The 26,461-nt window shown below is 53.2% G+C and overlaps 1 protein-coding gene across 2 annotated transcripts; it reads left to right on the top strand.

Annotated features, from left to right (window-relative positions):
- Positions 1–11,844: 11,844 nt before the first annotated feature.
- Positions 11,845–22,865, top strand: PHOX2A (paired like homeobox 2A). Of its 2 annotated transcripts, none has more exons than XM_063127370.1 (3): positions 11,845–12,067; positions 20,950–21,137; positions 22,422–22,865. In XM_063127370.1, exons 1-3 carry the CDS (start codon positions 11,845–11,847, stop codon positions 22,863–22,865), a joined length of 855 nt encoding a protein of 284 aa, XP_062983440.1. The 2 variants fall into 2 exon arrangements, with proteins under 2 accessions (XP_062983440.1, XP_062983439.1); XM_063127369.1 differs by having other exon boundaries at positions 20,950–21,141; positions 22,372–22,865.
- Positions 22,866–26,461: the final 3,596 nt, after the last annotated feature.

Raw genomic sequence — 26,461 nt, 5'->3', positions numbered from 1 at the left:
TAATCCTTCTGCTCACCCCCCCCTCCACTCCACCTTCTCATGCTCCTGAAAAGCAAGAGGGGGGGCACTTGGACTTTAAAATTCATTAATACCCAGCAGGGCTTTAATGGGGGGAAGCTTTTGCATCCATGGGGGGTGGTCTGGATAAATAAAGGGGAGAGGCAAAGGGAACCCAATTCCTAAGACCATGTGGAGAGGGGGAGGGTTAAAGGCCTAAAGCAGCCTTTCCCAACCCTGTGCCCTCCAGATGTGTCAGACTGCAACTCCAGCAGATGTTGACCATGCTGGCTGTGAATGATAGGTGCTGTAGTCCAACACATCTGGAAGGCAACCGTTTAGGCAAGGCCAGTTCATCCGCTGCCTTCAGCCACAAGGCTCTTGAGCCTCCAATGCCCGCCCCTCGTGTGGACAAGTCCTTGGATGGGGGGGTGCCTTTGGCCGGTCCTCAGAGGCCTTTTCCCACCTAGGAACGGTGGTGCAAGAGCCCCGTGGCCCTCGCTTGCACGTGCTCATTTCCCTGCTGAGGGAGCTGCCCACGCCGGCCTTTCCACACCCACGGGAGCGCTCAAGCCGGATCACAGTGCAAAACACAGAGAAAAATTGTGACAATTCTCCAAGCGAAGCCAAAGCATCAGAACAGGGAGGCTGAGCGAGAAAAGCCCTCAAGCAGAAGAGGGTCCCCCTGAGAGCAAGACCATCAGAGAGCGGCACGCAGAGGGCTTCTTGGGACAGGGAGCTCCATTGACTTGGCATTGCCCTTTCCCGCTCCTTCCCAATAACTGAACCTCAGCCCTGGAGGGGGGGCAGGGGGGCAGCACACATTGAGGGATCTCCCTCCAGCAGCTGACCCCGGGGCCACATCCAGCAGGGGTGCTGATGGCCTTTGGAGGGGCATCTCAAACGCTGAGAATGGAGGGGGAACTGCACAAACTGTTGGGAAACCACCCAATGATCAGTGGCCAGGGAGGGGCTGGCTTGCCAGGGTGAGACCCCCGGAGGGTTGGGTTTGGCTCCCACGCCTGAGGTCCCCCATGCCTGATGTAGAGGGATGTGGCCTTGATGCTCCAGTGCTCTCAGTTCAGGGATCCTTTGCTTTCTGCACCAGCTTCTCTGAGTCTACCACAGAAACTCTGCACGTTGCAGAACATTGTAAGGGTGGGTTGCATGACAGGAAGCATGGCCTGTTTACATGGGGAGGGGCCTGAAGAAACCTTCTGGGCCTCCCTACTACCTCACATGGGCTGAGTCGGGGCCGTGAAAGGTGCTCCATCTTTTCCTCGGTTGGTTTCCTCACCCAAAGAAAGTCCTAATGGAGGAAGCCAAATTGTAGGGCAAGTATGTTTTGGAGAAAGTGTTGATATAGTGCAGCCTTCTTCAACCCTGATGCTCTCCGGTTGTGTTGGACTACAACTCCCAGCACAGCCATGCTAGCTGAAGATTCTGGGAGTTGTCTTCCAACACATCTGGAGGGTGAGAAAGGCTTGGGTGACTGCCCTGCTCCAGCAGACACATCGGCCCTGTTCAGAAGACACCTTAAACCATGGCTTTAACTATGGTGAATATAGCAAAAAGCCTTACTCATTGTGGATTAAGCCATGGTTTAAGGCGTCTTCTGAACGGGCCCAATGATGTTGGTGCATTAATATCTCATTTCACATTTTCTGGGCCTCGTGCAGCTATACCTGGCTAACAGGTTCTGGGACTGGTAAACCTTGGAAGGGAAGTGGGCTGTAACCGCTGCCTTCCTTGAGCATCTCGGGAGTGTCGGCCGGTGCTTCCAGCCCAAAGGGGCGTCCGTCTTCGATGGAGCCTTCTTGGATTAATCCCGCATTGCGAGATAAAGTGGAAGACAACGGGACAATGGAGCGAAAGGCCAGTGGGAAGAGATGTTTAAAAGCAGGAGGCCGAGATGCAGATGTCTTTGCTGACATGAACCAAGACAGATCTCCCGGAGATGCGGTGAATAGAAACCGTGGCTGAGGAGGGGGGGCGGATTGATGGATCGGGAGGCAGAAAGGAGAGGATGAGTGATCGGAAACTGATGCTGAATCAACCAGCCCAAAACAATCTGGTTTCTCCCTCCCTGGTCAATTTGACGTGGCCTCAAAAAGGGCAATTAAGACATGGAGAAAATGGACGGCACACAGTGGCCCAAGGCGGTTTGCCCCACATGCTCTGAGCTGAGGCCTCCTTCCCAGGCGCTCTGGGCTTTACTGGGGCCCGTAACAAGACCAGCATCCCAACTTCAGTGGCTGAAGTTCAGGCTGCTTGGCCCTGTTGTTCTTCCCGAAACTAAAATACCTCCGCCTTTTGCAGCAGAGCATTGCACCGGTAAGAACACGTGTGTGTGTGTGTGTGTGTGCGTGCGCGCATTTTCAAACACCCCTTCAATCCAAAAGGCTCCCAGGGCAGCTTATAGAGATTCATAATAAGATGACCCCCCATCCTCTGGCTTACAGCAAAAAAGACATGACATGAAAGGAAAACGGATAGGGAAGGAGAGGAAAACAGAAACACAAAAAAGGCCAACCCAGGCACTGGTCCTTACTTTCAAAGTTCTTACTGGATGTTCTTTCTGGCAGGGAAGGGGCAAGCAAGTTGGTCTCCCCTTGCCCTGATGCTCTTTCTTTGAGGCAGGGGGTACGGCCTCCCAGTGTCATTAACCCGGTCTGGTTTTGATAGTGGCCATGCAAAGCAGGACATCAAGGTAATGACCCTCCCCTGTGGTCTGTCTCACCACCCAGTGGGGGCTGGTTGCTCCGATTTCAGTCGGGCTTTGAATCCACTCTGGGTTTTAGTCAGAGCTCTAAAGGAGTGATCCAGTTTGGGTATAGCGTTCCTTGCCTTGGAGAACTCCTTTAGATTTCTGACTGGTTCTCACTGAAACTCAGAGTGGATTTATAGCCCCACTGGAATCGGAACCACCAGCCTCTACTCCTCCCCCTTCCTTAAAGCATCTTGTATTCCGCGGTAGGCTGCTTCTGAACCTGTAGGTTCCAATTAGCTCTCATAACTCATCGCTACTTTAAAACCACCTGGGCTCATGGCCACATCTTGTGGGAATGAATTCTGTAAGTTAAACGATGTGTTAGCTGGAGAAGTACGTCCTCTTATCTGTTCTGGACCTTCTTCCATTGAAGTCCCATTCTGGCGCAAGCCATTAAGAGAAGGGTCATGAGACAAGGAGGAAAAGTTTCACTTTGGCTTTGACTCTTGACTTGAGCACAGAAAACCTCTCTCCAGAGTGGGGCTGCCTGGCCATCTATCCCCAACCTCAGGCATCTGCAATTCATTGGCTCTTGAGAGGGCCTTCTTGGTGGCTGCTCCCAAGCTCTGCTTTTTTTATTTTAAAAAAATACTGCTTTTAAAAATACACAATTAAAACACAATTAAAAACACACACTCAATCAAAGAATGATTGTTTGAACAAGTTTTGATTCTTTAACCATGCTTTTGTTTTGATTCTTTTTATTGATAGCCAACTTGGGCGCCATTTCCTTGGTGGAAAAGTGGGCTATAAATGAAATAAATAAATAAATAAATAAATAAAATTGATTCCTACTTTCACCATTTGTTCTGGCTGAGATTCGTTTTGTTCTTATTCATCCAGTTCAGTTTATTATTAAGAAAATGTTGAATGTTCATCCTGTTCTCTAACATGATTGCAGTCCTCGACAGATTTTCATCCCCTCGCTTAGGGATTTTACTTTATTATATAAGTATTGCAAATAAATAAATAAATATGGGGACAACACCAGACTTTAGATTGGTGCTTGTGGATTTACATACAAACATCAGCAGCAGCCAAATTGCAGCTGAACGTTTCTGGCAGTGGTTGGACGGAGGGAGAACCAGCAATTGGAAGGGCAGGTTTTGGCCAAGCGAAGGCCTGGAGAGTCAGAAATATTACAATAAAATATAAGTTTACATTTATTTATTTATTTATTTTATTACATTTCTATACCACCCAATAGCTGGAGCTCTCTACACAGAACATAAGAAGAGCCCTGCTGGATCAGACCAAGGATCCATCTAGCCCAGCACTCTGTTCACACCGTGGTCAACCAGCCGTCTGCCAGGGACCAAAGCAGGACATGGTGCAACAGCACCCTTCCACCCATGTTCCCCGGCAGCTGGTGCACACAGGCTTACTACCTCGGATACTGGAGATAGCACAGAGCCATCAGGGCTACTAGCCATGGATAGCTTTCTCAAGGAATTTATCCGGCCCCCTTTTAAAGCCATCCAAATTGGTGGCCCTCACTACATCTTGTGGTAGTGAGTTCCATAATTTAACTATGCGCTGTGTGAAGAATTGCTTCCTTTTATTTGTCCTGGATCTCCCACCCATGGGATGGACCCCACTGGGTTCTAGTATTTTGAGAGAGGGAGAAAAATGTCTCCCTGTCCACATTCTCCACACCAGGCATAACTTTTGTACACCTCTATCAGGTCTCCCCATAGCCCTCCTTTTTTCCAAGCTAAACATTTTGCGTCTGTGGAGTTCACTCATTGAATAGTTTGCATTTTATTTTGTTGTCATGTTTTCTCAGGCATAAACCCCATTGACTGGGACCAGCCTTCCCCAACCTGGTGCCCTGCAGGTGTGCTGGACCACAACTCCCAGCAGGCCACAGCCAAACTGTGTAGATGAGCTGTAGAGGGAGCAACAGTCTGACCCTGCATGGCAGGCTGTTGGTGCTCCTTGGGAGAGGACGGAGGATATTTCTAGAAGTGAAGCACGAGGGATGGGGAGAGGAAGGCCCCGGCTGTGAAGGGGCAGATCCGAGATGCGCTGGGAGGGTCCAGGAGGGGCGTCTTCAAGGAAATGTAACTTGAACGGGGCGGTTTAAGGCAGCTTGGCACCTGGGAAGCTGGTCTTGGTGCTAAATTATGCTTTCTGTTAAGCGGAAGCAAAGTGTGATGGAACTTTCCCCTTCAGCCTTATTATTTATTTTAAAATGTTATATACATTTCTGACAACAAAGCCCCCGCCCTCCCTGCCACTCATAGAATCACAGAATCATAGAATAGTAGAGTTGGAAGGGGACTAACAGGCCATCGAGTCCAACCCCCTACTCAGTGCAGGAATCCACCCTACAGCATACCTGACAGATGGTTGTCCAGCTGCCTCTTGAAGGCCGCTAGTGTGGGAGAAGAGCCCACCACCTCCCTAGGGAACTGATTCCATTGTCGTACTGCTCTAACAGTCAGGAAGTTTTTCCTGATGTCCAGCTGGAATCTGGCTTCTTTTAACTTGAGCCCGTTATTCCGTGTCCTGCACTCTGGGAGGATCGAGAAGAGATCCTGGCCCTCCTCTATGGGACAACCTTTGAAGTATTTGAAGAGTGCTATCATGTCTCCCCTCAATCTTCTCTTCTCCAGGCTCAACATGCCCAGTTCTTTCAGTCTCTCTTCACAGGGCTTTGTTTCCAGACCCCTGATCATCCTGGTTGCCCTCCTCTGAACACGCTCCAGCTCGTCTGCGTCCTTCGTGAATTGTGGAGCCCAGAACTGGACGCAATACTCTAGATGAGGCCTAACCAGGGCCGAATAGAGAGGAACCAGTACCTCATGTGATTTGGAAGCTATACTTCTATTAATGCAGCCCAAAATAGCATTGGCCTTTCTTGCAGCCATATCGCACTGTTGGTGCCTATTCAGCTTGTGATCTACAACAATTCCAAGATCCTTTTCGTTTGGAGTATTGCTGATACTCTGCAGGCACCTTGTGACAGTTTTAAGAAGACCAGGCACAATACTCCAATACCATTAATAACAATTAAGGCCTCAATCTGTGCTGTGCCCCAAACCTTAACTCCTTCCCTGGCAGGTGCCCGGCCGGCCGGGGAAGAATGAAAGAGGGGCTCCCCCCCCCCGTGCCTAAACCAAAGGTTGGGATCAGAAGTCCTACAAAAGAGTCCCGGGGTCCAGTGGGAAGGGAGGGGGGATGATTGAATTAGTGGGAGGGCCAGGGCTGCTTGTGCCAAGATTGAAAGGCAGATATTTGCTTTTAAAAGGAATTAAGGGGAACATTAACCAGTTAATGACCAGAGGGAAATGAGCTTATTCGTCTGCCTCCTCCTCTGCGCCAAACGTACAGACATATTTGCCACCCGTGTCTAATTCCTAAGATGTTCATTCATAGAATCATAGAATAGTAGAGTCGGAAGGGGCCTATAAGGCCATGTTACTCTTACTCCTTGGCATTTGTAATGATCACATTCTCCTTCACAGATAAAATTAGGGATTCTCTGTGCCAAATATGCAGGTGAACCATTTAAGGAAAAGTTTGGGTGAGCTCTCCTGTGAGTTCTCTTTCTTTTCTACATCAGGACATGTACGTGAAGTTCATGTAGTTTTATTAGTTAATTTTTTTTGCCACAAAGACATATGGACATCTGAAAAGAGGCGGTTTTGATAGCATCAAGAAAAGAAAGAAATTCAGCACTTAGGTGTGACTGTGGGAAGTAATAGTATGTGTTGATCCTATGCATGACCAGATCAAAGGTATCCCCATATTCTTATTCTTCTACCACCTCTTTTTTTTCCTTTGCAAAAGGTCTTCTGCAAAAGTGCAATAATTGACCGAATATGAAGGTATCAAAGGCAATCCATGGCTACTAGCCCTGATGGTTGTGTGCTACCTCCAGTATTCAAAGCCTGTGTGCACCAGTTGCTGGGGAACATGGGTGGGAGGGTGCTCTTGCACCATGTCCTGCCTTGTGGGTCCCTGGCCACTGTGTGAACAGAAGCTGGACTAGATGGACCCTTGGTCTGATCCAGCCTCAGGGCCCTTCTGATGTTCTTAAACCTTCCCTTAGTTGTCCCATCAAAGGTTGCATTATCTCTGATGCACCCCTCTGCTGTTACAGCAATAAGCCCCCCATGCACCCATGACCAGTAGTCAATTGCTCCTTCTAGCTCCCCATTTGGTTGGAAGTGCACTCCAATCCTGCCCCAGGATGGAAGCCGTACCCCCCTCCCCACTTGCATCTACGCACCACCAGCCCCAAAGGGAGGACCCCACCATTGCAGAGGGGCAGGGACGCTTGTCTTTTCCAGCCAGTTTTTGAAAACATTTGCAAGACCACTCTAAGTGTGGCCCCTTGGAGTGGGTGGAAAGTTTTAGGCGTGACGATGTAATAATACCCCCCCCCCGGAAATCATCACACACACACACCCAAAACAGCCAAGAGTCCTCCAGCAACCTCATAACAGCTTGTTGTTGGCTGTGCAGCTCATTTGCCCAGATGCAAATTTCCCTCTGGAAGGCTACAAACACGCCCTCCTTGCGGTGTAGGCCAAGCTGAGGACAGTATGGAGAGGGGGGGTCAAATAGGAGAGAAGAAAAATGGCTGGAGGCAATTTCTAGATGAAGAAAATCTAGGCAGGGAACAACTCCTTTTGTCGCCAGCTGAAGACCTTTTTAATCTCTCAGTATTTTAACACTTAATTTTAACTTAAATTTAAATTTTACTGCTCTAATTCTGTATTTTAATCTTATATCAATTTCTGCTGTGTGGTTTTATCCTTGTTGTGCTTTTTATATTGTATTTTGTTTTTGTGTTTTTAACCTGTTGGTTGTTTTAGTATGGTTTTAATTTTTGTGAACCGCCCAGAGAGCTTCGGCTATTGGGCGGTATAAAAATGCAATAAATAAATAAAATAAAGGAAGGAAGGAGACTGCCAGAAGGAGCTGGTCTCTGAGCACAAGACGTGTCTCCTCTGACAGGTGGTTGTTTGGACACTGTGCGAACAGAGGGCTAGACTAGACAGACGGGCCTTCCCCAACCTGGCTCCCTCCAGATGTGTTGAGACTGCAACTCATAGAATCATAGAATAGCAGAGTAGGAAGGGGCCCACAAGGCCATCGAGTCCAACCCCCTGCTCAGTGCAGGAATCCAGGAACTCCCATAATTCCCAGCTAGTATGGGAACTGGGTTGGGAAGGCTGAGATAGACCCTTGGCCTGATCCAGTGTGGCTCTTCTCGTGGCTTCTGAAGTGCCTTAACATTAGTTATTCATGCACATGTGCACCAGTACCCCAACAGCAAAAGCAGGTGAGATTGTGAGGAGTGAGAGGCATAGCAATGGCACCTAGGCACAAGCATGTGCATGGTCAGGCCAGGGTGCTTCTAGGCTTTCCAGTGTGGGACAGCCCACCACCTCCCTAGGTAACTGGTTCCATTGTCGTACTGCTCTAACAGTCAGGAAGTTTTTCCTGATGTCCAGCTGGAATCTGGCTTCCTTTAACTTGAGCCCGTTATTCCGTGTCCTGCACTCTGGGAGGATCGAGAAGAGATCCTGGCCCTCCTCTGTGTGACAACCTCTGAAGTATTTGAAGAGACATGCTCTCATGTCTCCCCTCAATCATCTCTTCTCCAGGACATGAATGCAAGAGCACCCCCCACCCATATTCCCCAGCAACTGGAATACTTGGGCATACTGCTTCTGATACTGGAGGTAGCACTTAGCCATCAAGACTTGTAGCCCTTGATAGTCTTCTCCTCCAGGAATTTGCCTAACCCCCCTTTGAAAACCATCCAAATTGGCGGCCAGTGCTACTTCTTGTGGTAGCGAATTCCATAGTTTAATAAATGCATACTGTATGGAGAAGTCCTTCCTTTTATCTGCCCTGAATTTGCCAGTAATTCTCTTCATGGGATGACCCCACTGGGTTCTGGTATTGTGTGTTTGGAAGAAAAATGCCTCCCCACCACCACCACCCTCTGTCTCCACTCCAAGCAGTAGATCTATAATGGACCCACAAATGAAGGACTGTGTGCTACATCAGCAGGCCACCTAAGAACATAAGAAGAGTGCTGCTGGATCAGGCCAAGGGTCCTTCTCCTCCAGCATTCTGCTCACATAGTGACCAAGACCAACCAGCTGCCCACGGGAAAACCCACAAACAGGACACGAGTGCAGCAGCACCCTCCCACCCATGTTCCCCAGATACTGGTGTCTCTAGGCTTACTGCCTCTGATCTTGGAGGTAGCACAGAGCCATCAGGACTAGTACCCATGGATAGCAGCCTCCTCCTCCTCCTCCTTCTCCTCCTCCTTCTCTTCCTCCAGGGATTTGTCCAGTCCCCCTTTAAAGCCATCCAAACATTTGGCCGTCCCCACACCTTATGAGAGCGAACGCCAGAGCTGAACTCGGCACCGTGGGACTCTTCCAATATTCTTACAGAACAAGAGCGGGAGGCTCCAGCCGTGCTCATGTCCTGCTTGTGGGCTTCACAAAGTTGGCCGCTGTGGGGAAACAGAATAGAGGCCCAGAGAGGCCCAAGGCCTGATCCGGCATCAGGGCTCTTCCTAGCCCCTTCTCACCTGCTCATGGATACTTTTCACTGGAGTTGAACCCTCTGCACGCTTGACACCACAGCCGCCGCCGCCGCCGCCGCTTTCCCCCAACTTAGAAAAGAGTTGGTTGAAAGCAAATCCTGAAATCCTGAAGGCGTCTTCTGGTTGCCCGATGCCAAACGAGGAGGAGCTCTGCCCTGTCCTTGGAGCAGGGCCGGCCCGGCCTGGCAGGGGGCTTGCAGCATTCTCCAAACTGGTGCCCTCTGGATGGGTCAGACTACAAACTCCATGATGCTGTATGGGGATGATGGGGGTTGTGATCTAACACATCTAAAGGGCCCAGGCTTGGTGGAGGCTGGGCAGGGGCATCAGATATTACCAAAAATCAGAAATAAATAAAAAGCACAGTAGTGGAGTGGGCTGGGGATTAAGCCCCCCACCCTGAGCACCCCCCAAGCCATCCCATGAGGATAGGGGAGCCCCCCCTCAACAGGTGTGGCTGGACAAACAGATGGGGGCATCTCTAGTATTACATGTTCCTATTGATTTAATGATACTCCCCCAAACTAAGACACAACTTATTTCTTCTCACAGATGACATAAATCTACGTAAAACGACCCTCCCCCAACACAGGCACACTATTAATATAAAACTTGATCATACATAATATTAAACTTGCAATGGTCAGATAAGAAGGGGGAAATCAGCAAAGGGTGTAATACTTAGGTTTTATTTTTATTTTTTGTTTCTCTTATAATCCCACAATTTCCTGCCCATCTGGGCAGATGTGACAGTTTTCCTTAATTGCGCACACAGGAGTTTCCCCCCTCCAAGAGTTTGAACTGAGCGCAAGGCCCAGCTGTGCCTGGGCATTTTCAATCCTGTGACCAGCGGCAACCCTTGCAGCCTTCCAGATCGCCAATGGCCAGGCTCTCTGAGAATGACGGGGCTTGTAGTCCTACACATCTGGGGCTCACCAGGTGAGGTGAAAGAGAGAGAGATGTGCAAGCTTGTTTCCTTGATAGACGCATAGAATCATAGAATCATAGGATAGCAGAGTTGGAAGGGGCCTACAAGGCCATCGAGTCCAACTCCCTGCTCGACGCAGGGATCCACCTTAAAGCATCCCTGACAGATGGTTGTCCAGCTGCCCCTTGAAGGCCTCTAGTGTGGGAGAGCCCACCACCTCCCTAGGTAACTGGTTCCATTGTCGTACTGCTCTAACAGTCAGGAAGTTTTTCCTGATGTCCAACCAGAATCTGGCTTCCTTTAACTTGAGCCCGTTATTCCGTGTCCTGCACTCTGGGAGGATCGAGAAGAGATCCTGGCCCTCCTCTGTGTGACAACCTTTGAAGTATTTGAAGAGTGCTCTCATGTCTCCCCTCCATCTTCTCTTCTCCAGGCTAAACATGCCCAGTTCTTTCAGTCTCTCTTCATAGGGCTTTGTTTCCAGACCCCTGATCATCCTGGCTGCCCTCCTTTGAACACACACCTTGCCTCCCTCCCGCCTTCTCTTCCTTTCCCATTCCATCTTTTTTTTGGGGGGGGGAACCCCTCATGAATCACTGGGCATGTGTGTCAGTTAGGAAAGTCCATCTTAATCAAGACTGAGAAAAGGAAGAGGAAGAAGCATTTACAGGAGAGCCAGTCTTTCTTTCAGCTGATGTTAGCAGCCCTTCACGGCCCTTCAGGACAGACTGTTCTCTTGGGCATCCCTGCAACAACAACCTTGCCAGGCAGGCCACTGTGACCTTCCCTATCAAGATAGTCCAAGAAGATGCAGGAAGGGAGGAAGGGGGCGGGTGGTTTTTCTTTCCTTCTTACATTTACTTGGGATAGAGGAGGTATGGGTTGTCCGGCCGTTTCTTGGTGGGGAGGGAGGAGAGAAAAACAGCCAGGACAAAAGCTGAAAGGGGGGGGGCAGATTCTCTCAGTTTCCTCCGACCCCCTGCCTTCCTCAACCCCCTCAAAGGGGTTTGATCTGTGCCTCCGGAACAAGCATCCCCTAGACTTGGGGATACCAAAGGAGAACCGGGAGGGGGCGAGGCTTCCCCCTCTCCTGGAGCCCGCTTAGGAGCTAAGGCCCCCCTCCCCCAAAGCGCCCCCCTTGCAGCTGGGGCTAGGGGGGATCCCCGCCTGCCGCTCCCTCCTCCTCCTCCTCCTCCTCGGCTGGGCGTTGGGATGGCGCCTGAGAGGGTTAAGGCTGGCGGAGGGATGGACGGGGTGGGCGGGGCCCGTGGGCAGCCCCCCCCCCCCGCGCCCGGCTCCTGCCCCCAATAGACTCCGGGAGAGATTGTCATGCAAAGGATCCGGCGCGGCTCCCTCGTCTTCCCCGAGCGCGGCCAGCTATATCACCGCCCGCCCCGTCGGTCCGCGGCAAAGCAGCAGCCGCGGCGGCCGAGGCAGGAGCAGCGCCCGGGCCCAGCCGAGGGAGGCAGGCAGCCGGGCAGGCGGGCAGCCGGGCAGGGGGCGGCCCGGAGCGCGCCCGACGCCCCTTCCCCCCCCCCCCGCCGCCGCCGCCGCCGCGGGCCCCCGATGTTCGCCATGGATTACTCCTACCTGAACTCGTACGACTCGTGCATGGCGGCCATGGAGGCGTCGGCCTACGCGGACTTCAGCTCGTGCAGCCAGGCCAACTCCTTCCAGTACAGTCCCATCCGCGGCAGCTTCGCCGCCAGCCCGGGCTGCCCGCCGCTCGCCGGCGCCAACTGCACGCTGGGCGCCCTGCGCGACCACCAGCCCCCGCCCTACGCCGCAGGTAAGGGCGCCGCGACGCCCGCGGGAGACGGCCGCGGGAGGCCGCGGGAGACGGCCGCGGGGACGGGGCGGCCCCCGCCACCAGCCCGCCTGGCCCGCGCCCGCGCCCTCGAGGGAGGCTCGGGGCCGGGGCGCAGCAGGCGCCCCCCGACGGCTCCCGTTGCCGGGCCGCGGGCGTCCTCCGGGAGGGCCCGCGGGGGGGGGGCGGGGGCGAGGCCGGGCCCCTTCGTGGCCTCCGCGCTCCGGAGGGGGAAGCGCGCAGCCCGCCCGGGGGCAGCCCTTCTGCGGACGAGGGGAAGAGCGCCAGGCGGCCTTCGTGGACGGGGCGGCAGCGCCGGGCCTTGGCGGGGGCGCCGCGGGGTCCTGCCCGGGGCGCCAGGCGGGGCGCCCGGGGAGCCCCGCAGGCCACGTTTCCATAGCGGCGGCCCTCCGGGGTCCCGGGCGCGGCCCGCGGCCAGGGACCGGTGCAGCGACCCCGTGGCGGCCAGGGACCCAGCGAGACCACCCGGCCGGGAGTGGCGGGGACAAAACACCCCTCGGACGCGAGAGGCTGAAACGCGGCGGCGCCCCGAGAGCCGCGCCCGGGGGCCCCTCGCCGTCCCCCGGCGCTCCCGGCCGAAAGCGGGCGGGCCTCTCGAGCGAGCCGCTCCGGCGCCTGGGACGGAGCCTTTCGCGAAACCCCGCCGACGCCGGCTCGGCTCAGGAGCGAAGGCCGGGCAGGCGGTTCTCCTGCGCAAGCCCGCCCCGTGGAAAAGCGCGGCAGCCGCGCCGGAGCGCCGCCTCGCGAGACGAGGCACGGAACGGAACGAAAACGCCGGCGGGGGCGCGCCTGCTGCGCCCTCCGTGCCGCGGGGGACCCCCGAGGCGTGGAGGGGTCTGGTGGCGTCGGGAGCGCGGACCGGCTCGCCCTCTTCCCCCCTGAACCGGTCCCCTTTCCACCCCCACCCCCGCCTCGCCTCCGGTTCGCTCTGCAACACCCGCGGAAGACGAGTGCTGCCTCAGTAGAAAGCTGGCAGCGCTGCACCTGTCCCGTGGTGGCCCCTTCCCTCTCGCAGGCCGTCCTGGACCGGGGGCGGGGGGCGGGGGGGGGGAAGGCAGCTCTTTTGAGGGCAGCCCGGACGGAGAAACTTGGCGGCAAATATTCTGGCTAAGAGGAAAGCGCAGGGAAAACGAAAAGTGTGGGGGGGGGATTCAGCAGGCGCCTTTCCCAGGCCTTTTGCCCTCCCTGTTCTTTTTGCTGGGGCGGGGGGCGGATATGGGGCCGCCGCCTCCACCGACGTTTTCCCTTTCGCTCGGCCGCATGGAGCCCCGGCGTGCCCCGTTTTGAACCATTTGGGCACGATCTCATCAGATTGGAGTAACGTGTGGCCCGATCCTGGGCGTATTTACTCCGAAGGGCCTCTCACTGCGTTCTGTGGCATTTCCTTCCAAGTAAATGGGCACAAGTTGTCAGCCTGAAATTCCCATTGAATCCAAGGAGCAAGGCAGGAGAGCGGAAACTCCGCCGTTGAAGTCGATGGGGCCGAGGGCCAAAATAGCCCTTACTTTAAATCCGCATCGTATAGCCACGTCTAGTGGAGGCTGAGGGCGCCAACGTCAGTGGGGCAATGAATCCGTTCTGGGTTTGCCAGAAGGAGACAGTGCTCTAAGGGAGCTATCCAAGGTTCTGAATCCGTTTTGGGGCTAGGGGTCAGCGCGTTGGAGATCTCCTTCGGAGTGACGACTGAGACCCAGAATGGATTCACAGCCCCGCCGCCGAAATAGGTGACACCAGCCCTCACTGGCTGCGTCTCTGTCTCGCTTTCATTTTTACTCTAGAGCAGGCGCAGCGAGTCCGAGCTTGATCAGGATTCTATCGTAGAGGGTGAAGGTTCTAAGGTCCGGATCGGACCCTCTTAAGTATAATCTTTTTCTTTTTTAATGTAGGTGTTAGACAGACAGAGGCCCCGTTCAGAAGACACCTTAAACCAGGGCTTTAACCACGGTGGTTAAGCCAGAAAGCCGGGCCGGCCCGGCTTTCTGGCTTAACCACCGTGGTTAAAGCCCTGGTTTAAGGTGTCTTCTGAACGGGGCCAGCGATTTCAAGTCCTGGGCGCCTGGTACGGGGCGCTTGGAAACAGCGGGCTGGCGTCTCTCAGAAATACCTCCCGAAGCGATCAGGACTTCGGGTGATATCGAAACGAATTCATGTCAGAAATTAATAAAATCGAAAGAAACGTCATCAGGGTTGGTTGCAATGATTAAAACGCAGGCTGGTTGCCCTCATCGGCTGATCTCGGCGCGCAGGGAATGAAGAATTCGTTCGGCTTTCAGAACCTCCTCCCCTCCTCGCCCTTTTAAAATAGGACGCGAAACCGAATTTAATAAGGGAGATTAGAACCTTGTTTTGAGTTTTGGTCCCAAAGGCGCAAGAGATCAGGGTGGGGTCGGATCCCCTCCCCGGGCGAACTCCACTTTGCCTAAAGCGTTTAATGGAAACCGAAACCCTAGACGTTTTCACGAGGAGAGAGAGAGAGAGAAAACAACCCTGAAAATGGGTCCGGGTTTGGAGCACGGCGATCCGGCTGTCGTGATTTCCTGGCGGATTTCAGGACAATTTTGTTACTGACCAAACTGGCTTTGAAATCGACCAGACATTGACGAAACCCGCAAAGCTAGCCAGGGAGCGAGCGGGTGCGTGGCTGGGGCCCCAAACCAGAGCCACGCAAGACAGGGGGCCGCCCTAAACGGAAGCCCTTGATCGGGAGGAGGACCTGGGCAACGCGGCGGGGTCTGATTCCGGGCGAAGCCGGTTCACCGGAGCGCGCCTCGTCCGTTGCCGGAATTCGACGGGGACTCGAGGCCAGCCAGCGGCGCTCGGGGGCCCGTGGCTCAATGGTTAAAAAAAATCTGTAATGAAATGTGAAATGCTTCAATACAAAAGCAGAGAAAATACGAATCTGCCCGCGCTGTCCCAGGCGACCGTGGACGGGAGTTTCCCGCCTGCATCGCCCTCTTCGCCGATTTGACAGGTCCCAGGGAGGTCGCCGGGTCCCGTGGCTGCAGGGCAACGAGGAGCCGTGTGGCATCGTTAGGAGGGACGCGTTTATTCTGGCGGAGGCTTTTCGTGGTGACGCCACCTCCGATGGCGACCGAGCGGAATAAATGGGTTAGGCTTTAAGGTGCCACAGGACTCTTGGTTGTCTTCCCCAAACTGATGCCCTCCAGATGTGTTGGACTACAACACCCAACACCCACCAGCAAGAATGGCATTTACTGATGGAATTATGGGTGTTGTAGTCCAGCACATCTGGCGGGCACCAGGTTAAGGAACGGTGCTCTGAATTAACGCCTAAATTCCCATCTTTCAAGGAAGCGTGGCCCCACGCGTATGGATTATAATAATTATAATTATAATTATAATTATAATTATTCTCAACGGGCGATAGAACTGAAACAACTATTTGGGACAATAAATGCCCAATTAATGCAACCTTCCCCAACCGGTCTCCCTCCAGATGTGTTGGATTACAAGCTCCATGATCCCCAGAAACCACAATGGCTGGGGATGGTAGGGATCTGGAGGGCGCCAGGTTGAGGGAAGACTGAACTATTTCTACGCAGTCTCTTAGCCAAAACCCTTGGAGGCGGGAGAGATTTCCGTGGTCCTGGGATTTGGCTAAAGACAAAACGCCCACCAAAGAGCCGGGTTTTTAATCTGTTTTTAATCTGTTTTAAGACACCATCAGTCCCATTAGAGTCAAAAGGAGCGGCGCGTCTACTCGGAAGTCAGCCCCGCCGATCCCAAGGCGAGGGTGTTGGCAGGCAAGGGCGGGCCGTTTCTTGCACGGGGCTTAGCCTGTGTTTCTCTGGGAGGATCCATGTTTACTCGCAGCCCATTGAGTGGGACCTACTCCCTTGCAAAGGGCAAAAGGATGAAAGGCTTTACATGAGGCTGGATCGTGCCCCAAGGCATCCAGGGCCGACCCAAATGTTCTTCCTGCCCCAGGCCAATGGTTGAAATTGTCACTGTACCCCCCAGGTCCCGCCCCCCCCCCTTGTGCCAGCGCCCAGGCCGAGCCACGGGGCAGCCGCACCGGAAGGCTGCAACGGGACGCCCGCTTCCCTGGGCGCGAGCTTCATCGAGCTCAACGGGACTTACTTTTGAGTAGACCTACACAGGATTGCGCGGTAAACGGAGAAGGATGGGACGTTACAAGGACACCCCAAATGGACACCCCAGGGACACCCCAGTGAGCGGCCACCTTCCAGACGTGCAGCCGGTGCCTTTCCCCGAGGGGGGGGGGGTGTCCTCTGCCCGGCTGCGTCGGATCCCCCGGAATTGGGGCGCCTGCCAGCTCGCGCTTGTGACGAGGCCTGCCCGAAACACAGGCTTGCGTTTCCCACAATCCGAAGGGCAAGAAGAGGCAGCAGGTCTCCTCAGAAGTAAGTCCCACTGGGATCAATGGAGCTTGCTCCACGGAAAATGGGCGCAGAATTGCAGCCTTAAAATACGATTCACAAGCCAGTTGTTGGGGCGACAGATCGATAGGAACCGGCGCCAATAGTTTGATTGGTGCCAGACCCTACGGATGCATGCTTTATTTCGAAGTAAGTCCCTCTTGGTACAAAGGGGCTTATCCCCCAGTAACTTTGCATAGGATCACGGACCCCATCAGGGAGAGCGAGAAGGCAAAGCGGAAAGTCCCTTAACTAAAATGATGATCAATGGTACCTTCGCTTATCAATGGTACTTTCTCTTGCTAATCAGCGCTAACTTTTCAAACTGGGGAGAGGCAACGAGTCGGGTGCCGCAGGGCTCAGTCCTGGGCCCAGTGCTCTTCAACATTTTTATGAATGATTTGGATGAGGAGGTGCAGGGAAAGCTTATCAAATTTGCAGATGACACAAAATTGGGTGGGATAGCGAATACCCTGGAAGACAGAAACAAACTTCAAAGTGATCTTGATAGGCTGGAGTGCTGCGCTGAAAACAACAAGATGAAATTTAATAGGGATAAATGCCAAGTTCTACACCTAGGAGAAAGAAACCAAAGGCACACTTACAAGATGGGGGATACTTGGCTCAGAAATACTACAAACGAGAAGGATCTTGGAAATTGTTGCAGATAGCAAGCTGAATGTGAGCCAACAGTGCGATATGGCTGCAAGAAAGGCAAATGCTATTTTGGGCTGCATTAAGAGAAGTATAGCTTCCAAATCGCATGAGGTACTGGTTCCCCTCTATTCGGCACCCGTTAAGCCTCATCTTGAGTATTGCGTCCAGTTCTGGGTTCCACAATTCAAGAAGGACGCAGACAAGCTGGAGCGTGTTCAGAGGAGAGCAACCAGGATGATCAGGGGTCTGGAAACAAAGCCCTATGAAGAGAGACTGAAAGAACTGGGCATGTTTAGCCTGGGGAAGAGAAGACTGAGGGGAGACATGATAGCACTCTTCAAATACTTGAAAGGTTGTCCCACAGAGGAGGGCCAGGATCTCTTCTCGATCCTCCCAGAGTGAAGGAATGGAATAAGGGGCTTAAGTTACAGGAAGCCAGATTCTGGCTAGACATCAGGAAAAACTTCCTGACTATTAGAACAGTACGACCATGGAATCCATGACCTAGGGTGGGTGGGCTCTCCCACACTAGAGGCCTTCGAGAGGCAGCTGGACAACCATCTGTCAGGGATGCTTTAGGGTGGATTCCTGCATTGAGCAGGGGGTTGGACTCGATGGCCTTGTAGGCCCCTTCCAACTCTACTATTCTACGATTCTGTGATGCCGTGAAGCAGTTCCCAGGTGCGCAAGGCAGCGGTGCCCGGTCCCTTCCTCCCTCCTCCTGCAAGCCCAAAGAACTCCACCCACCGTCTTCTGTGCAGGCGAGGATTAAGCCCCCCAGAGCGCGGTGGGGGTTATTCCTCTCGGAGTTAACGATGGCCGGGATACGGCTGCGCGGCGTGCGAAATCCGCCGGCCCTTGGCTGGAGGAGACGAACGAATGCCGCCTCAGCATTGAGGCGGACCGTTTACTCGGAAGCAAGAGAGAGATGGGGCGGACTAGATGGCCTCCGAAGCCCGCCTGGTTCGTTCGCCCACCCGCGATTTTGCGTCTGCGGGGGCGCACCAAAAAAAAAAAAAAGCCAGCTAATTCGGAGCGAAGCTAGATGCCGTCTAAATGGAAAATCGGCGGAGCTCACGCCGCTAACGGCACACCCACGTCAAGGGGCTGAGCCGCTGGGCCGCTCGAGATTCAAGTAACGCTCAGCGCGCACCCCAGTCCAACCCGGAGTCACTTAGGATTCACGCCAGTGGAAACACCCTGTAGCCACCCACGCAGCGGGAGCGCGGGCGGCCTGGCTGGCTTCGTAGTTCCCCTTCTCTGTCTTCCTTCGAATCACAAAGCAGCCGGCTGTAGGCGGGCGGGGGAGGAGGAGGAATGCGGGGTGGGGAGGAATGGGGCGCGGGGAGACCCCCTTCCTGCCGAGGACTGCTGGCGCGGCCCGGCCCACCCCGGCCTGCCGCTTTCTTCCTCCGAGCCCGGTGGTCTCGCTGAGGCTGAGCCTGGGAGCAGAAGCCTTCCGGGGCCCTGCCTGCAGCCCAACTTGGGGGGGGGGGGGGCGATGGGGGAGGGGGGCAGACGAAAGCCCAGAGAGCGGCAGGTGCGAGCAAGCGCCCCTTTTCTCGCTGCTGCTGCTGCTGCTGCGATTTAAGTCCCTTTAAACCGCGCAATGGCGCGGGCTGGCGACTGCGCTGCTGTTGGAACGGATCTGGGAAACGGTGTGTTACGGGTGCAGTAAATACAGGCGCGCGTCTCCCGGCAATTCCGTCCCGGGTCTGGAAGGGCCTCCCGGCTCCCCCGGCCTCCCCAGGACAAGAAAGGGCTCTGTGCCTGACCAGGCCAGGCTTGCGCCCGGCGCTGGATCGTCCTTGAAGTTCAGCGGGGTGGCGGAACGCGCGCTTCCCGGGCGCCCCGGGCGTCTGACGCGCGCTCGCCGAGCCAGCGGGAGGAAGGAGCGCCGCGCCGCCGGGCTTGGCTGCTTTTCGCTGCGTTCTTCCTAACTGGAAGGCGGGCCTCTTTCCTCCTTTCGGGGGATGCTGCGGAGAGCCACGGTCAGCCACGACGCCATGTAAATAAGAGCTACATAAATGCTGATCATATGTATTTATTTCTAGCATTTATCATTTCCGGAGGGTCGCAGGAGTCCGCTGCTGCAGCAAAAGCAGCAAAGAGTCTTGTGGCACCTTAAAGACTGACAAGTTTATTGATTCTGGCCTGAGCTTTCATTGACATCTGGTGCCTTTAAGGTGCCACAGGAGTCTTCATACGCTATAGCCCACCCTCCTCTGCCAGCATATACACAGGGGCAGCTTAAAAACATCAAACTACTAACAATAAAACAACATATTAAATATCAGAGCTGAATAAAACAACAACCCGATTTCCTGGTTATATCTGCATACCTCACTTATGATTGGCTGTAAACAGTATTGGATTGATTTTAAATTATTGTCTGTCAGACAGTATTGGAGCTACTCGCAAGGTTTACAAGATTCATTGTGCATAAAATTTCTGTGTAACTCAAAAGATTGCATACTTTCTGAGAACAGCCCTAAGGGCACCTTCATCTCTTCTGCTCCCCTGGGCATGAAGAATTTTGAAAGGGGTGTGTGTGGGTGGATGTGATTTACACAGTAGTGAGCATATTCTTTAAATCTATGTATGGTTTTGAAATGTTGTGCGTGCATAGTCTAATGATATCTCCTCCACTTTATAAACTACATGTAGGGACATCCTTGTTGCCCCAGGAGTACCTGACAACATTTTTATTTTTATTTATTTATTTTACAATATTTACATACCGCTCTCCATTGAAAATTTCAGAGCAGTGTACAAGATAAAATAAAATAAAAACAGAATAAAACACTTTAAACATACACTTTGCTTCCCCAATGTAATTATGCAAACATCAGCTCAGCTATGAGGTTTTGTAGTTTAGCTTAAAATCTCATTCTTTTGTTGATCTGGAGTCGGTGGGGAGTGGGAGGGGACCCACTCAGATCAGGGTGTGATCTATTTGCAGGAGTGTATCCAAAATTCTCTGCCAACCTACCTCTATGGCTACTACTAATACATTGCAGTTAAATTAGATTAGGATGATCAGGGTCTGGAAACAAAGCCCTATGAGGAGGGACTGAAAGAACTGGGCAGGTTTAGCTTGGAGAAGAGAAGATTGAGGGGAGACATGATAGCATGTCTCTTCAAATACTTGAAAGGTTGTCACACAGAGGAGGGCCAGGATCTCTTCTCGATCCTCCCAGAGTGCAGGACAGAGAATAACAGGCTCAAGTTAAAGGGAGCCAGATTCCAGCTGGACATCAGGAAAAACTTCCTGACTGTTAGAGCGGTATGACAATGGAATCAGTTATCTAGGGAGGTGGTGGGCTCTCCCACACTGTCAGAGATGCTTTAGGGTGGATTCCTGCATTGAGCAGGGGGTTGGACTCGATGGCCTTGTAGGTCCCTTCCAACTCTGCTATTCTATGATTCTAGAGGATTGGTTTCCAAAAGGTTTTGTACGGTACATTATTTCAGTGATGGTTACAACAACTCCATATTTTATTTACTCCATATTGTAGACTGGGAGCAGGATGAGGGTGGACAGAGTTGCTTAAGGTCACCTTGTGAGTTTATAGCTGAATCCAGAGTGGATCCTTCTTCCAAACCAACGACACTGGAAAGGAACCCAGAGCACCTCAACAGCCTGGGGTCTGGTTGGTGGGTGGGTGGGTTGGGGCAGGTTCTTTTGCCATTTGGCCTAAATGCCTGCATGTGCCTCTCCCTGGTCACCATGGTGCCCGGGGGCCTCTCACGTCTCTGCTCTCCTCTCTTTGATACCCCAACCAGTTCCCTACAAGTTCTTCTCGGACCCCTCCACCATCAACGAGAAAAGGAAGCAGCGCAGGATCCGTACCACGTTCACCAGCTCGCAGCTGAAGGAACTGGAGAGAGTCTTCGCCGAGACCCACTACCCGGACATCTACACCCGAGAAGAGCTGGCTCTCAAAATCGATCTCACTGAAGCCAGAGTTCAAGTAAGTGGCTCACAGGTGTCAGCCACGCTCACCAGTCCACGCTGCCGCCGTCACCACCACCACCACCATTTATGTGGCAAATGTGGCTTCTTCTTTTTTAAATACTTTTTAAAATACTCACTTCTGTACATGAAGGGTTCATATTTGACATGAAGCTGGTACTATATGTATTGTAAGAAGGACTACGTTGTGATTTGTAAAGACTGAGAGGAGAGATCCCAGCCATAAAACCATGAAGAAAAAAAACCTATTAATAAAACCATTAAAATATTAAAGCAGTAACACCACTCAAATAATTTAAATGGCTAGGAGAAAGAGATGTGTGTCTCCCCCCCAAAAAAGCCAATAGTACAGAGGTCAGTGGAGGCTGGTGGCACTGATTTTGGTGGGGGAGTGAATCCATTTATTTATTTATTTATTTATTATTGCATTTATTTGCTGCCTTTTTTCCTTCAAGGAACTGAAGGAGGTGTACATAATCCTCTTCCTCTCTATTTTATTCTCACAACAACAACTTTGTGAGGTGGGTTGGGCTGAGGGTTTATGACTTGCCCAAAGTCACCCAGTGGGTTTCCATGGCTGAGCAGGGACTAGAACCCAGATCTCCCAAATCCCAGTCTGATGCTTTAGTCACTACGCCACACTGGCTTTCCATTCTGGTTTTCAGACAGAACCAGCCAGACCTCTAATGGAGCTATCCAAAGTGATGAACCCATTTGAGAGGGGGGGTAGGGTTCAGCACACTGGATAACTCTCAGAGTTCAGGAAAGTTCTGGCTGAAATCCAGAATGGATTCACAGCCCCATCAAAATCAAAGCCACCAGCCACGACTGGCAGGGGCCAAGCCCTTTTCTGCATCCCTGACAAAACGGGCCTCTGCAAACTAAGAACATCAAAAGAGCCCTGATGCTGGATTAGACCGAGGGCCCATCTAGTCCAGCACTCTGTTCACACAGTGGCCAACCAGCCGTTGACAAGCAGGACACAGTGCAACAGCACCCTCCCACCCATGTTCCCCAGCAACTAGTATATTCAGGCTTACTGCCTCTGATACTGGAGGTTGCACTTAGCCATCAGGACTAGGCTATTTGAGGGCCTCTCCATAGGTCTGGATAACCAGATGGGTTCATGACAGGAGGCAGGGCCTAGGGAGAGAGGACCAAGGCCTCCTGCAGCTTGAAATGGTGGCTGCCTCCTCCTCCTCCTCCTCCTCCTCCTCCTCCTCCTCCATCAGACTGGGACCTGGCTCATTGGGCCCTGCCCTCTGTCTCTCCTCTGCTTCAGGTCTGGTTCCAGAACCGCCGGGCCAAGTTCCGCAAGCAAGAGCGAGCGGCCAACGCCAAAGGGCAGAATGGCGGCAACGGCGGCTCCTCGGCCGGCAAGAAGCCAGACCCCCGCTCCTCCTCGGAAGACGACGAGTCCAAGGAATCCAACTGCAGCCCGACCCCCGACAGCACCGCCTCTCTGCCCACCGCCGGCAACCTGAACAGTCCCGGCAGCAGCTTGAGCCCCAGTCCCAGCACGGGGCCGCAAGGCATGGGACCAGGCCACGTGGCGCAGTCTCTCAAGGCTCCCCTGTGGGCTGGGGTGACCACCAGCAATGGGGCCACCAACACGGCCGACCTGCTGAAGGCTTGGCAGCCGGCGGAGGCCATGCCGGGACCTTTCTCCGGGGTGCTTTCCTCTTTCCACCGGAAGCCCAACCCCCTCAAGGCAAACCTCTTCTAACTGGCTCGAACCGAGCACCACCAACGTTGCCAACTCCATTGGGTGTCCCACGAAATAGTTCCCCCTTCCGTAGCTGCTAGTTTCTGTATTGCTGGGGGCCAGGCCTTCTGGAAGACCGGCCCTGAAGTCACGACTCCAGTCTTAAGGGAACAACAGCCATCGTCTCCTTAATGTGTGTAGTTGTATCCAGGCAAGCAGCCGTATCTAACCGTCCCGAACTGAGTCCTGAACGTGGCTCAGTGGCTCCCCTCATGCAAATAGACGCCTCTTGCCAACCGCTCAGAGGGATCCCGTCAGAGGCTAGGGCTGATCGATGCTTCGCTCATTCCCAGTTTTGAGTGGAAGAGAGACTGTTCTTCACAGCAGCGGTTCCTCACAAGGTCTCCACGACAGGGCCCTGAGTGACAAACCAATCTTGGGGCCCAGTAGCGACTTCTCATCTTGCTTAGATCGCCACGTGAGAAGAAAAGAACGGAAAGGGCCCAAGTTTTCCCGTATCGTCATAGTTTACAGTCTGTATTCAAGGGTGACATTTCAAGTTCTCAACTGAGGATGTAGTTTGGCTGCATTTACATCTGGAGGAAGGTAGAGGAAATGACTCAAAAAGGGCTGATGAACAGCACGGAACCTTCAGCCTCCTTTGGCGTTCCAACCACGATTCGTCTGTGCAGACGTACTGAGCATGCCAGGTTTCTGCGGGAGACCAAGAGTTATAGGAGATCTGATAAGAAGCAGGTGACAGGGGCAAAGGCTGCTTCCGTCTCACGAGCCCATCAGGAATGTCGGATAGAAGGCGAGAGACTAAGTAAAGTGGTTGTGTGTACGTGGAGGTGTGAGGGACGTTGGCTCACCCACCATCAACTGGAGGATCAACTTTCTTTCTATGCCACAACTGCTGCCTGTCTGTTTTCATCCTGTAGAGATTTGGAGGGCTTCCGTTTGACTTTCCAACATCTAGCTGTTGTTTGCAGCTCCAATGCAACTCCACCACTCTCCAAGGCCGGAAGACGGAGATAGTTGCCGTATTTGCAATCCTTGATTTACACCCCCTCCGGGCCTGAAACGGGAGGGCTTTTTTATCTGCTTTTCCTTTTTTGCAAACTGTCACCCCCAATGCTGAAGCCTCTGGGGTGGGGGTGGGTAGCCAAGGCTGGAGAGGTTGTGGGCTCTCCCACACTAGAGACATTCAAGAGGCAGCTGGACAACCATCTGTCAGGGATGCTTTAGGGTGGATTCCTGCACTGAGCAGGGGGTTGGACTCAATGGCCTTAGAAGCCCCTTCCAACTCTACGATTCTATGATCCTATGGGCCAAAGCTTCTGAGATATTTGAGCAACCTGTAGTCACAGGTCAGCTGTTTCTCCGTATAGCTGGACACACGTTGACTTGCACTGTCTCCTGTTTCAATCAAAGGCAGGTCTGAAGCTGTCCGGTGATGGTGAAGTAGAAGAGTTGCTTTGGGCAGGGGGTAACATGCAGCCCCTCCTTTCCACTGGCTTTGCTTGCTTGCCTTTGCATATTAGTAATGGATTGTCATCAGATCCTAAGGAAAGCACGAACAGACCTTTAAGCCGGGATTTCTCAGCCTTTCTCAGAGACGGGAGCGGTGGCACCATCACAGAATTTTAGGCTCTGGGCTTAATGGTTGTGCACCTCCTGCTCTTCAAATCAGTAGAGACTGGTGGCTCTGATGTTCAGTGGGGCGGTGAATCTGCTTTGGAGTTTCAGTCAGAACCAGTCAAAATTCTAAAGGGGTTCACACCTTGCCTATAGCTCCCTTAGAGTTCTGGCTGAAACCCGGAGTGGGTTCACCACCCCTTTGAACAATGGAGCCAACGGCTTCTGCTGCCTTAGATTGTAATGTGCGTAATTACATCCCTTATTTCCAAATGTGGTACAGTCAGCTCTGCTGTTTTTGGAGGTTCTCCTTGGATTCTGCTGAGTGGAGCCCTGGAGTTCAGCCCTGTCCTAGTGGCCCCACTGAATGTGATTCATAATCAGTGGGGGGGGGGGCGAGTTTAAAGAACTAGCCAGCACTTAAATAAATGCTTTGCCCATGAACATCCAGATCTGAAATCCCCCCTTGTAGAGCTGCAAGGATCCTGTGAGGACCCTAGGAGGGAAATAAACCTTGCCCAACACTGAGAATAAAAACCAAGCTCAGTCTGTTGGTCACAAGGCTGCTGTTCCCCCTCCAAGAAACAAGCACGTTCTCTCCCACCCTCCGCCGCCCCCGCTCAGATGGTGTAGTTAAAACTGTGCCACCAGTCTCTTAAAACACACGCCCCATCCATAGACAGGTCATCTTGTCCACAACAAGGTGGTTTTAGATGCTGAGAACATCCCTCTGTCTGCCTGGGTAGGAATTCACCTCCCATCTGGCACGCAAGCAAGGGAAGGCGGCCAGCCCTGTTCTCCGCTTTGCTTCCATGGGAACATGGGCCCCAGCCCAGCTTAAATTACCGTAGCCCAGAATTTCCCAACCTGGTGCCAATGGTCATGTTGTGTGGGGATGATGGGACTTACAGTTCAAACATATACAGAAGAGCACCGAGCTGTCCTGGTCCCACGAATGACAGGACTGGTGAAATTGACAAGTCTAGCTTGCAAACAGCTCCTGGTCTGGTCAAGCTCAACCCCTTAAAGAAAGAAATTTAAGGAAGGGGGTTTGCACAGCTGGATTGTAAAGGATGAGGTCTGCGGGTATGGGAATAAACAGCCAGCTGACGCTGCCTTCTAGCGACTCCAACCCTTAGTCCAACCTCAGTTTGCCTGGCAAGGTTGCCGGCGGAGAGAGGCCTTTTCCAGCTGCGGAGTAAGCGACTCTTTCAGCTAGAGTGCCGGGGGCATTCTGCATGCAACGCCAGACCTCTGCCATGGGGCTGTGGGCCCTCACGGCCCTTCAATGTACTTCAGCTCCAAAAACAGACTCCCAAATTGCAAAGGCGCCTGTGACAACAGCCACACTCAAATAGGCACGCACATCTCTCTGCAGAGAAGCTGGCTGCGTTGTTAACTTGGAATATGCACCGTGGGGTGGGGGTGGGGAGAGCAGGGGCTTCACGCCTGGGACTGCAGCAACAGGGCCCAGGGGCCTCACTCCTTGCATCCACGTGCAGCCTGCAATGCAACTTGGCCAACACTGAGATGCCCCCCCATCTGAGGTGCCCATTTGAAGCACTACGGCAGCCTTCCTCAGCCTGGGGCTCTCCAGATGCATTGACTACAACTCCCAGCATCCCCAGCCAGCAGGCACATGCTTGTGCTCAGTGGCTGGGGATGTTGGGAGCTGTAGTCCACCACCACCCACCCACCCCAGCCAGGTTAGGGAAGGCTGCACTACAGCAACCTGCAAAGCCAGCTTGGTAGGACAACGTGGTGGACAGGCGCCCACCCACGGAGAACAATAGGCACAATACCCAGAGTGGCCGCGCTGCAATGCCGCCTCCCGTGATTGGCCCTTGTAACAGCTACGCTGGTGGCAAGGACTGTCGAGGGTTACCAAGCCTTCCGCAGTCAGAAGGAAGTTCTGGCTGCTTCGATGTGAATTATGCCACGCCAGGCCAGAGAAGCTAAGGAAAGTCTGCTTTTTGCCG

This window comes from Elgaria multicarinata, chromosome 5 (assembly GCF_023053635.1).
Source record: "Elgaria multicarinata webbii isolate HBS135686 ecotype San Diego chromosome 5, rElgMul1.1.pri, whole genome shotgun sequence".
NCBI lineage: Eukaryota > Metazoa > Chordata > Lepidosauria > Squamata > Anguidae > Elgaria > Elgaria multicarinata.
The sequence above is the reverse complement of the archived record's forward strand: the minus strand, read 5'-3'. Positions and strand labels throughout refer to the sequence as shown.

Coding starts and splice junctions, on each gene's coding strand:
- PHOX2A (XM_063127369.1), top strand. CDS start 11,845: ATGTTCGCCATGGATTACTCCTACCTGAACTCGTACGACTCGTGCATG. Junction 12,068..20,949: donor GCCCCCGCCCTACGCCGCAG/GTAAGGGCGCCG, acceptor TACCCCAACCAG/TTCCCTACAAGTTCTTCTCG. Junction 21,142..22,371: donor TGAAGCCAGAGTTCAAGTAA/GTGGCTCACAGG, acceptor CTCCTCCATCAG/ACTGGGACCTGGCTCATTGG.